The sequence below is a fragment of the Branchiostoma lanceolatum genome, chromosome 3, assembly GCF_035083965.1.
Source record: "Branchiostoma lanceolatum isolate klBraLanc5 chromosome 3, klBraLanc5.hap2, whole genome shotgun sequence".
In the NCBI taxonomy this organism is placed as follows: Eukaryota; Metazoa; Chordata; class Leptocardii; order Amphioxiformes; family Branchiostomatidae; genus Branchiostoma; species Branchiostoma lanceolatum.
In genome coordinates this window covers 32,698,329-32,711,095 of record NC_089724.1, presented here as the reverse complement: position 1 = coordinate 32,711,095, position 12,767 = coordinate 32,698,329, and the positions used below count along the sequence as shown (strand labels likewise).

The 12,767-nt window shown below is 42.5% G+C and overlaps 1 protein-coding gene across 1 annotated transcript; it reads right to left on the bottom strand.

The window, feature by feature from the left end:
• Window positions 1-1,335: 1,335 nt before the first annotated feature.
• LOC136431473 (brain-specific homeobox protein homolog) lies at window positions 1,336-7,814 on the bottom strand. The gene is made up of 3 exons (XM_066422863.1): window positions 7,189-7,814; window positions 3,343-3,527; window positions 1,336-2,578 (listed from the first exon to the last, which is right to left on the bottom strand). Exons 1-3 carry the CDS (start codon window positions 7,679-7,681, stop codon window positions 2,402-2,404), a joined length of 855 nt encoding a protein of 284 aa, XP_066278960.1. The 5' UTR covers window positions 7,682-7,814; the 3' UTR covers window positions 1,336-2,401.
• Between the last annotated feature and the right edge of the window lie 4,953 nt (window positions 7,815-12,767).

The window sequence follows — 12,767 nt, the reverse complement described above, 5'->3', positions numbered from 1 at the left end:
CCTAATGTCGTACGGACGTCCCGTGTGTCGTACCAAGGAGGTTTTACATAAAACCTCCTTGGTCGTACTCTTCAAGCAGAGAGTTTTTGAGGCGTTTATAGGCGTTTTTGTCGGGCTTTCTACTTTGTCATTTTTTTTTGTCTCTCAAAAAATGACAAAGTCGAAGGCCCGACAAAAACGCACATAAACACGTCAAAAACCAGCCGGAACCCCTCCTCTGCTTGTAGAGTACCTTGGTCGTACCAGTCTGTACCTAATGTCGTACGGGCGCAGTGTCGTACCAGTTTCACTCTGTAGTCTGTACCTAATGTCGAACGGGCGTCTTGTGTGTCGTACCAGTCTGTACCTAATGTCCTTGAGGCGCACTGTCGCACCAGTCTGTACCTAATGTCGCACATAGTCGCACCAGTCTGTACCTTATGTTTTCTCCAACCAGAGGTTTCGATCGGGGGGGGATAGTAGCGGCCGGGAATTTTTACACTCTAACGGTCACTACAACCCCCCCCCCCCCCGATCGAAACCTCTGCTTGGAGAATATCAGCCTGTACCTAATGTCGTACGGGTACGCTATCACGGTGTCCCACCAGTCTGTACCTAATGCCGTACGGGCGAACTACTAGTGTGTCCCAGTAAATATTGCACCAGAAATTGACATAGTCAAATTCATGTGTTTTATATCTTAGGCCACAGCAAGTAATTTTTATGGATGACATCAGCGCGCTCATTAATTTTCGCCTGATTTCGAAATAAAAAACAAGAAATTTCATTGCCCTCCGACGGTGGTCAACATGCCAAAAATTGGCAAATATGTCGTAAACATTTACAGTCTAAGGTGTTTTATTGCATATGAATACCCAGTGTAGTCCCTGCCCATGATGGTATAATAACAAGCTGTTTTCTGCATTTGTTCTAGCAAGGACATTATATAAATAATGGGAGGGGGGGTCTAGTTAATTGAGCTGTATTCACAAGGTGTTTCATCGCATATGAAAAGCCAGTGTAGTTGCTTCAGATGATGGTACAACAAGCTCTTTTCTGCATTTGTTGTAGTTAGTCTATTGAGATGTATACACATCTACAAGGACATGTTTACTGTTGAATCAAGGAGGTTTTATATTACATATGAATGAATACAGGGCTAAACAGCTAAAAGACCTGTTGGTCATGATATCATATTTCGTCCCCTCAATTCTTGTTTAACAAGAATTACGATCTCAAAATTTGAAAATATAGGAATCTTGTTTTTTTTTTTGCCCGCCTTGTTTTTTTTCCGCCCTATCTCATTAATTTTGGAGTCTGCGGAGGATGTCATCCATAAAATTTACTTGCTGTGGCCTTATACTTAATCAGGAAAGTTCCCAGATAGCTTCTTTTGTCGCAATGACAATGATAAACAGGTACAGTAATAGATTTCTAAATGGCTATATGAAATAAACATCATACAATTATACCCTTCGGAAATAAATCATTTTGTCGGTGGTTTTGATCAATGAAATGTCTTAAACATTTAACGTTACAACAATTGAAATAAGTTGTCAGAGGCTACTGTATTTTGGCAACACTAATTTGGTCTTTAGGGGAAAACTCTACATCGCTACAACTGTACTACATACAGTGTTATCTTTTGGTGTTATAAATAATGTGCTGAATGTGTTACTTATCATAGAACAAGTCATACGAGTAGTAGGGTCGTGGATTTCATCCGTTTCGCGTCGTGAACCGAGTGCAGTTCGTGTCGTTCTAAGTTCTACTCTTGCTTGCTAACGACGCGGTCACATTCGTCGAAGGTTGTCGTACGATTTTGATCAACCGAGAATGTAGAATGTTCAACCGAGATGTGACGGAATCAACCGCCGACAAGGATATAAAACATCATTTTCCGTAACAAGACAGCTGAAATTTGCGGGGGACACAAAGCAGGGCTCGAAATACTGGGTGCAAGTGCACATGTGTGCACCAAAAATTGTGGCTGTGCACTAAGTTAGTTTTTGACTATGCACCAAGACATTTTCGTACGCTTTCGGATAAAGGTACTATTGTACAGTAGTATACAGAATAATCTTGAAATGTAAGGATAAGAAAAAGTAAGATAACCTTTTGTTGTACTTTGTTTGATGAATTACTTGTTTGACATTCTGAACTTAGCTGTATAATTACAGATTGAAGTTCTTAAGAACGTTAAACTGTGTAAATATGTTTTGCTGACATTCAACTTTCTTTTATGTGGTGCACCCAAATCCCTTTATGTGCACCTAATATTTTGGGCTGGGTGCACCAGTGCACCTATTTCCAAAAATGAAATTCGAGCCCTGCAAAGTCATTCAAAAATGCCCTCAGTTTTGCGATCTTGCGACAATCGCGCGACGTACGTGACCGGGCCCTAAGTAATCGGCACACGTCTCTATCTGTCTCGAGGCGCGGTGAGTTGGAGCGGGGCGGAGGGCGCGGGAGACTCCGGGCCCGAGTCGGACTCGGAGCCGCTGGTGTGTGATGAGGAGAGCTGCTTCAGGCGGGCCTGTTGCTGTTCGTAGTTCTGTCTCCGCCATTTTATCCTTCTGTTCTGAAACCACACCTTCACCTGCCAAGTAGAATTGAAATCATATCCGTCAGTGATCTAACGGAAAATTTACATTTTGGGGGATTTACAACAATTGCAAAGCCTGCGTCACACTTCCGAGGACCTTCCACCGACTGACGGTCGCCGAATATCAAAATCGACAGGAATTCGAGCGTATTTTTTTGCCTGAAAATCTACCCCATCACAATTGAGGGACCTCGGTGACATACGAATATCGGCCGATCTCTAAATAGAAGTTGCGCAGTGCTCGAGAGAACACAGTGCTGCCGAAAATGTCCTTTTGAGAGGTCGCAGACTTGTCGGGCTATCTTTCTGCTGTGTGAAACCAGCTTTAGTAGTAACCGTGGCATAGAGTTAACTACAACAGATATACAACCATGGTATTGGTTCCAGCAATTCTGTATGATATCCCATATGATTTTCTTTTAATACTACTTTACACGAATAGGAGGTATTTTTTCCTGTGAACTGAACATTTTCCAAATCACAAAACTCCTATAGAATTTTTCAAAATTCACTCAAACCCTGCAGTTGATCGTCAAAAAGTCATGTCTTTGGACGGGAGCCGGAAGGGGTTCCCGTGTTCGAGGAGGTGCCTTAAAAATATAATACTAGTAGATAATACTAATCATAGCACGGGGAAGGGCCTAGCAACCATGTAGAAATATGCCATGCTACTGAAACAGCAAGCAAACTTGCTGCCTACATGTATGTGCCACTAGGTACTACAAGGCGAACAACAACAACAACAACGATAACCTTACCTGCGCTTCTGTGAGACTGAGCGCCACGGCCAGGTGGTACCTCTCGGACCCCACCATGTACTGTTGCCGGGAGAACTCGCGCTCTAGCCGCTCCAGCTGCTCGGGAGTGAAGATCGTGCGTATCCGCTTCCCTTTCCGAGACTTCCCGTCTTTGTCCACGGAACTCTCTCTCGCCATCGGACATCCTAGTACGACAGAAATACATGAAACTCATACTAAATGTACGAAATTCACACTTGAGGTCAGAAAGACATTCTTGGTACAATCTTGCTACTACATGAAACTCGTTTTAGGTGTATGAAATTCAGTCTTGAGAACAGAAAGGTATTCCTGGCACTCAATCTTAATACAAAAATCGCATTCTAAGTGTAAGAAGTTCAGTCTTATTATTAGGCATGCAAGTTTTAAAATAAATTTTGAACAACATTGCAGAAGGACGCCACAGTATTGGTCAATTAGCTGTAACTTAGTGTAAGAATGAAATTCTTAGCACAAGAAAAATACAGGTTTCTTTTTTCTTAAAACAGGGATTCTTGTACAATGTATTCAGAATAATGTGCTTGCTAAAGTTAAAATTTCTTTGCACACAAGAAGATAAGAAAAGGCACTTTTGGCAGTGCAGACAGACGCCGTCTTAGTTGGAAATTCCGGTATCAATCTTTACGTGGTACTTAAATTTTACGGACCCCAAATGATATGACAATACCAATATAGGTATGACTCTAAACACTATATATTCTATATATATATATATAACTGATAATTTCGGCTTTCTCTCGCTCCTTTGTAATGGTGAAAATGATTCAAGTTCGTCTACTGAAACGCATATGGAACACACATTCGAAAATATGGTTGACTCATACTCTACATGCAAAAAAAAAAAGACAAACACATAAACAAACAAAACGTTCAAACACATCGCGTCAATTTTCTGGGGCGAAAGAGTTGCCGAATGGTAACGTTGGAATCATTCCAATATTGTCATGAAAAAATCCCAATAATTATATATATATACATCACTCATAATCGCGAGCCAAACTGGCGGCGGACAATAAGAAAGAAAAATTATCTGACAAAACTAGAAAGCCCGATAAAAAACGCTCGTTAAAATCCGTCCAAAACAATAAGGCGCCTGACCTCGGCTTGGAGAGTTATCCTAAATCTATCGCTTCTCGAAACCTTTCAGTTTTGGGTCATGTTGTTGGACACGACTAGAAATGTGTATCGTGTATCTTTTGTTTGAAAGAACACATGAGACACGGAGTTCACACTGTTTTCACACTGGCGGCTTTCTGCCGTACCGCGTACACGGTGTATAGTGGTTGGAGTGTGTATTCAACCTGAATGGATAATCAACGCTAATTTCTTTATCTCCGAGACTTCCAGAAAAGAAGCCAAACCCAACTTGTCTAGATATAGCCAACACTACTAGTATCTTGTTACAAATAATGTAAATCACAGTCCATTGCCACAGTATGTCTCCCAGTTTCTACGGAGTACAATCAGAATCGATACACAACCAGGCAAAACGCGCATTAGAAGCCCCCGTCCAAGTCCGACCCATATAGCCTACTTATACATGATGCTAATTAACGCCTCGTTTTAATAGGATCATCGTGTAGTGAATTCTCAAGCAGCGGATAAAAAGAGGAGAAATGTAATAGCCTCCTTATATCTTCTAGTGACAAGTCCTAGGTGCGCCAGGCGTTTATTTTTGGCAGGAGCGCTGATTTTCCGATTTTCAACATGGGCCAAGTTCTCAAATGCCAAGAACTTGAAGAAGGCTGCGGCATCTAGTGTCTGGCTCTGTACATAGATAATTGTATCGCCGCGGCAGCAGCTGGTTATATCACACTGAATGGCCTGTCACACCTAACCTTTGCACATCTAATTGTAAAGCTACATAATGAGAATGCTCCTACAGTATTGGCGGCAACGACCTCTACTCTAGGCTCTACTCTGCGATAGTTAGGGATAAACGAATTTTGAACACCCCAAAGAGGTCTGTATCAGCGCGCTACACAAGTTGTCAGTTTTGCGTCAACTAATAACCTTAAGAAATGTCCACAAATGAAAGGAGTGTTACTTGATTGGGCATTTCATTCTCTTGGGTCTCTCCCAATTACAATTGACATGAGAGTCAAAACTAATGACACTTTACTTTCTACGCTATATCATAGTATATGTTGCTTCGGCTTCAATTTGAGTTCAAACCACAAAAAATGGAAAATCTGTTGAAAATCCTCCACAAATTGCCTGAAACTCTCCAGTATAAAACCGGCAGGCGGGTCAACAAAGAAAGGCTTCATTCTTGATCTACTGGGCACTAGGAAAGCTGAGGTACAGATATCAGTAATAAAGACAGAAGATAATAAATCACGTATTAAAGACCGGGCATGGTAAAGACTCGCTAACTGTCACCGCAGCCAACCCGCTTTGAAGATGAGACCGCAAAAAATCAAAAGGATCCCGATTATCATTGTTTTTCAAATTACCCATCGCACCACTTGTTATGTAAAACTCGTGGTCTCTACACAGGGACAATGAAGATGTAAAGTTGTGTTGTTGCGGGAAGCTAACACAATGCGCTCAATTAGCCGTATAGCTTACCGTCAACTACTCTCCTATGTATTTTACACCTAGGTTATAAGTACAAGTACTTAGTACGGTGACAATATACCCGCATGTAGACAGTACACATTTCGGAAAAGCGGCATGATGAAAGGCCACAGACCCGACCATCAATTCAATGTCTTTCTGAATTATCTTGTACTAGTTTCGGCGCGGCCACATTCGTCGTTGGTCGTCCTACGATTTTGATGTTGTAGAATTTTCAAGCAGGCTGCCAGACAGATTCGAACCAATCACCGACAAAGATCTTAGACAGCATTTTCCGTAACAAGACAGCTGAATTTTGCAGTACACATACCTAACAAGTAGACAACAAGACTTTTTTCTACGTACTATGGCTTCTGTTGTCCAGTGACGCCACTTTTAACGAAAACAGGCATGCAGTTTAAAAATGTAACGTTACCAACAGTCTGTGATTCCAATTTTTTTCCAAATTCCAAAAAAATGTCTATCACTGGATCTCAATCACTATGTCCCAATTATGAGGTTATTTTAACGGGACCATGCTATGCATATGTCTGATCATAATTTTAAACGCGATCTTGGTAACGGGATTTGCGATAACAAAGAAGGGATTCCAAAGAAGCAGAAAAAATAAGTGGAAATTGACAACTTTGCCCAGAATGTTGTATCAAATCTAACGAAAGTCTTGAACCGCTACTTCACAAACAAAACTGAAAAAATGACATGCGGGCAATTATCGGGTATATAAAAACTCTGTATCCACAAAGCGCCGACACCGTGGCAATTATGATTACGGCAAATTCAGCGGAGAACTATTATCTATGTAACGAACATAGCCAGAAATTAATGACCATGGTCATTAACAGGTTATTAGCTATCAAGTGGTGCCTTTCTCGAACGTCTTTCGTCTATAGTAACTGTTTTATTGCACGATTATATACTGTGTGTTACTCAATTCTTTACTTGTTGCCCAAAACAAAATTGTACTGACCTACATGTAAAACAAATCGAGCCGTGTTTTTATTTTTTTCGTACAACCAAACGTAGTTTGAAATAGTTAACCATTATCTGGTTAATATACTTCTGTGTAGATTTGTTGCAAAATTTTTCATACACAATCACTTCGTCCGATTTCTTACGAATGAGCAGAGTTTCCCGGACAGACAGCCCGGCACGCGCGCAGTTTGTACCCGCTTGACAACAGACACCGCCAACGGACTCAACAGCGCAGAAACATGTGTATCGACTCACCTTTGGTCTTGTACCCCAAAGATGTCACTTTCTCATGCATCGGAGCCGTCTGTAGGAAGCTGTATGGTTGAGGAGACTGGAGAGTTGGAGAAGCCATCATGGTGTTGTCTTGATGATCCCCGACCACCAGTCTGTCTAGGAGAGTAGCGGTCGTCTGTCGCTCGGCGGCCGGCCCGTGTTCTTTGCCGCGGGCCCGAGACTTGCCGTCGGTCCCTGCATGGTCGAACTGGTGGCCGAGGATGGAGCGGATGCTGAACGACATGCCGCCGCACGGTGCCGGGGAAGGACGGAGGGGTGGGTTCGGTGTGAACAGGCCTGTTGTGGTGCCGGCTGTGGTGGTAGCTCGGAAAGCTTCCAGCGCGCCAAGGTCCATGATGCGGGCGGGGACGGTGAAGTAGGCGGCGGCGGCCAGTGGACGACAGACCGGGAACACGCCCGACACGGTCCCGGTGGTGCTCGTACAGAGTCCGGTGGTCATGATCGCACTCTCCATCACTTCTTCCTTTTTTCTGCTAAGAGTTTTTGATACAAACTGTTTGGACAGTGATTTCGGCGATATCGCACGATAAGACGCCTGGTTTACCTGTGTGTGTGTATCAGCAGGAGGAGGAACGCTGATACCGTCAGCACGACGGAAACACGCCCTCAGCCTTTGAATTGGAAATCCTCGCCGCTAATTGGACAGCTCTTAATCGAATCAATTCAGACCGACGAATCAAAAGATTTCTTTGGGGTTTTGCACTTTCGTTTAGTATACAATACACAAGTGTGTGGTAAACCAAGGAGGTTTAAGATTAAAACCTCCATTTGTAAACTGAAGGCACGAAGTTCGCTTTCCTTTGCTGGCTTAGAGATTAAATTTTGATTTTTAACCGCCTTCATCATCCAGACGATTTTTCTCGACAATAGGAACAGTCAACGAACAGTTTTAGAATTCTCTTGGACCCAAGAAGTGCGACAACACCGGTACCAGCAAATATGTTAATCAACATTCAAACTTCAAACAACAAACAACAAAAGTTGGCGACGGTTGGTTGGACTGTATTTTGGGTTTTCTATACAACAATTTTGGCAACGAAAGACTTAAAAAAAATAGGCACAGTATGTTTCACCTAAGATTTTTACACACCATCATATTCTACCAGCTGTGAACACTTGTAGACCGTTCAAGACCCACTCAATTTTTTTCATATCTGCAGTTTTGGGATGGAAGTTGGCGATGACGTCACCGCTTATTTCCCAACACATTCGTTTGGTTCACATCCCACTCAGACCAATGATAGACATTCTCTCAACTGACCAATGATAAACAGCCTATTGTAAGGATAGCAGGAAATACAATAACAATGCAATGTACATCCAACCCTACATATAACGAATGAATGAAGATATTTATTGTGCATTTTGTCCCAACTGACCCAGGTACAGGCCACAACAACGGTACATGTTTATTTACAAACATACACATGTTGGTACGAGTATTGTAGTCTAGCATGTAGGTTCAGCTTCTTCTTACTTCTTGGTTATGGTGCAAATGTAGCTAGGATTGATTTAGCTATAGTCAAAATTGTATCCAGTTGCTCGAGTAACTGTCATTTGGCATATCTTATCACTACTTGGATGTTTTACCTTCATCAACGTTAGCTATAGTCGGTACGCGGTATACCAAAATGCCGGGCATGGGCAAAATTTCTCTATTTCGACGCTAACGTTACTCACATAATCATCTGAGGGAACTTACTTTCTGTATAGCTATATATGATAATTTTATCAGTAACATACATAGTACAACCACGGAGGTTGGTACAACCTACGACGAAGCGTACCTCATTTGCTACTCTATTACAGGAACAAAATTGACAGATTTTTTTGCTCCAAAGGAGTCCGGATTACTCGTTCCGATGGACGTAACTTCACTGTATAGCGGACTTACCCTGTATAGCGGAGTACCTCGGCTGATTTCTACTATTTTCCCAGCGATAGGACGGAAGCCTGGTAGAGGCTATGTGGCCAGAGGTGTTAGCTGGCTATAGAGTACAGTTTGCGACATAGGTCAGCTAACTTCTCTGTCTATCTGACCACTTTCTGCTTCTCTCCAAGCAGAGGAATGGGCCCGGCTGGTTTTTGACGTGTTTTCAGGCGTTTTTGTCGGGCTTTCTATTTTGTCCTATTTTCTTCCGTATCGCTTGGCGACATAAAGAAAACGGGACAAAATAGAAAGCCCGACAAAAACGCTTAAAAACACGTCAAAAACCAGTCGGATGCATTCCTCTGCTTGGAGAGTAACTTCTATTTTTCCAGCAACCTGTGGAGCCTGGTAGAGGCTACCCTGTAGACCAACCTATGGCCAGCTGCGTCTCAGGGGGTTCGGCGGATGTTACTTTCAGGATAATTTGTTCCGAGCTTGTCAAACCTACTCCAATTTGCTAACAGGATGAACTCACTCCCATCACACGCTTGAGTTCTCCTGCGACAATATTAAATAAAGCCGGTCCCTTTGCCACACAATCTTACTCATTTCACAGTTGAGCAAGTCGACAAGCGTCCCGCCGAGGTTGGGACAAAATGAAAAAGTGTACTACTGTGGGTGCTGGGTTGAGAGAAGCGTTTATTATTTCTCTCCTACTGTGAAAATAGTACTTGTGCACCACAAAACACTGACAAGTTAGTTTACATTCCCCATAAAGATGGAAAGAATTGAGACAAAATTTCCTTTATAGTTCGAAATAACAGTACAACAACGTTCTCATTGTAGTCTCTACCAGACTAACTACGCCAGCTATAGCCAGGGACAATATTTGCCAGGCCGGGAACTTTGGCCACCCGAGTGTTTCATTTGCAAGCGTAGGTTTTTATTGACCTTACCGTGGACCGGCCCTACTGGCCAATCATTCCTTTCTTACCGAATTCTACGATCCATACGCCCGTAGGAAGGCCAGGCGGAGGCTATACTCATTTGGTGTGCTGCTTTGGTGCTTAGTGGTGCGAATAAGCTCCGATAGACTGCCCAGTGTTTCATTATGTGAACACACGGCTGCGCGCCTATTTAGTAGAGCACAATGACCAACTAGTTCGATTCGACACAGTGTCTGCACTTATTTAAACCTCATTTGTAATGCCTAACGTTAGTACATGGCTTAACACAACGCCCCTTTTCTTTCTTCTATTCGGTCACCTTTCTTTTCCTCTTTTCCCTCTCTCTTATTTCAAAGGCGGAATACATGGAACAGATTCCCTATTGATAAAACTAATGTCAAGTACATTTTGTAGTTGAGATGGGTATCAAAATTACCCCTTCCCGCATCATTCCGATTTAGCGACAACCAATCAGCGAGCTGGATTTATGAATTAATCAACTTCACCCAACAACTTCACTTAACGTCCCTTGGGACAGCGCTTGTAGTTGTTTGTCGCTGTTACTAGTGTTAGAACTAATCGCCTTTGGGATAACTGGATTAATCTAAAATGTTAATCGATGATCTGATTAAAAGATTACTTTTCATTTAAATAGATAGTGGCTACATCTTCTCAGGTACTGGTAAGGGCTGTGAGAGTTCTGTCAAAGTTTTGGTTGTTCAACGGTCACTCAACGGTCTCCTCTCGTTATTCATCAAACAGTTTTTTTCCAGTCGCAGCTCATGTGCTAGTATTGACTCGTTCTGACAGTTCATTCTAGTGACGTTGAAGAAGCTCGATGTTACTCGAAACGTCCGGAAGTAACATCTGTGTCTTATCCAGTTGCAGAGATTGATTTGTCTTTTGATATCGTTTACCTGGATGTCTAATTTTCATTAATAACGTTCATCAAAGGAGGGGGTATTTTAGTTAGTCATAATAATCTCTATTCAGGATATTTGAAAGACTTAAAAACCTCGAATTTGAACTGGTTCAAAACAGCCGAAGCTTATGATATTTCACAGAAACAGCAGTTTTTAAGGGGCAGGGGTGGCGGACAGCTAAATTGGCAAGCTCGCTGGATTTCGCCAAATTGTACTAGGAAATCGGTGGGCACTGGAAGGTCTCTAAGGAACTCTGGCCGAATAAGTGTCCCCTTAGCCAGGACGAACAGACTGTACAACTCTTTCCTCCACTAAACCATCCGTCTGTACAACAGTCAATTGTAGTCTGCGTCGTAGTTTGTTGTTATGTTTTATTGTATACATAGGTATGTTATATGTAAGATCAACGCAATTCAGAAGTGCATGTACCTGTATATGTTACTTCTGTGATGTTGGTTCAAACAAATAAAGATTTGAAAGATTTGAAAGTTTGCTGAGAATTTTCGTAAGTTGTAAAATACGTGACCGCTACAAACTAAATGGCCATGCCCGGAAGGCATTAATAATGTCACATTTTCAGTTTCGGCTCTGAATCAGATACAAGATAACTTTATTGGAAATTCAAGTGTTGCCACTGAACTAAAAACAGTGCACACTGATTAAAATTCATCAAAGAGGATGTTGCCGTGATTCTGCCGTTCTGTCATATTTGCGCCCATTTGTGGCATTTTGCTGATTTTCTAAACATTCGCAATTTCAGGCAACAACTTGCGCCGCTTTGCGAATGCTTCTCGCAATTTGGCGCAGTCCGGTGAGATACCCACTTGGGCGATCTGATCAGTTTTTGGTCGCTCATCAGTACATCACAGTTCAACGGAAAGAAGGCCTGTTTAACCTTAAAGCATACGAATCAGTTTCCGTATTTTTGGTCTGTCACGCGCATGTACCAAAACTAAAGTGGTACGGCCATGTGTCACGGTCATCGGGACTAGCCAAAACTAGGATGCAATGAACCTTCCAGGCAAGAAAGAGGGGTAGGCAACGGAAAACGAGAGAGGATAGTATCAGAGAATGGACTGGCATGATGCTAAGGGAAACAAACACTAAGATAAACAGAAAATGGCGGAGAAAACCGGTTACCAGATCTTCTGTGGTGCCCATTGGTCAAATAGTTAGACCAAGGGACAGATGAGATGAGGCCATACCAAAATGTGAACTCAGATGACTTGTAGGCCTCCGAATTTTCCTCACCAAGCTGGACTATTGTCATGAACCTGTCAGTACCGAAACTTCCCTGACCAGTTCCTGCGTGGAGGGTGGCTTTTAACTTTGGCGTTTACCCGACTTTTCCTTTTCGATAAGAGACAACTCCGCCAGGAGGTAATTCAAAAAAGTACTAGTACATATATCTGCCACTCTGGCCGGAAAATCTACCTATACGAAAGCTAAGAAGCAGAAAGACGCTTACTAGAGTTCCGTGTCGCACTGTTGTTCGTTGTTAGGACGCTAGATGGCGTTCTTGTGACGCAACCGTGTTGGACATTTGCGGAACAGCAATGTGTAAAATTTTGCTTTTGTTCGAGATTATTATACATGTATTCCTAACCGATTCATGTTTAAAGCGGAAACTGTGATTTTCGCAATGTCAACCTGTCCTTGGTGCTGGAACCACCAATCACCACAAATCAGCGGCTTTTGAAGCATGTTTGTTTGATTGTTTGAACCTTTGTTTATTCACAAGCACGTAGGCCGCTTTTCATTGAGGTCATGAGGGAAGTGGTAAGGGTCAGTACGTAGTAC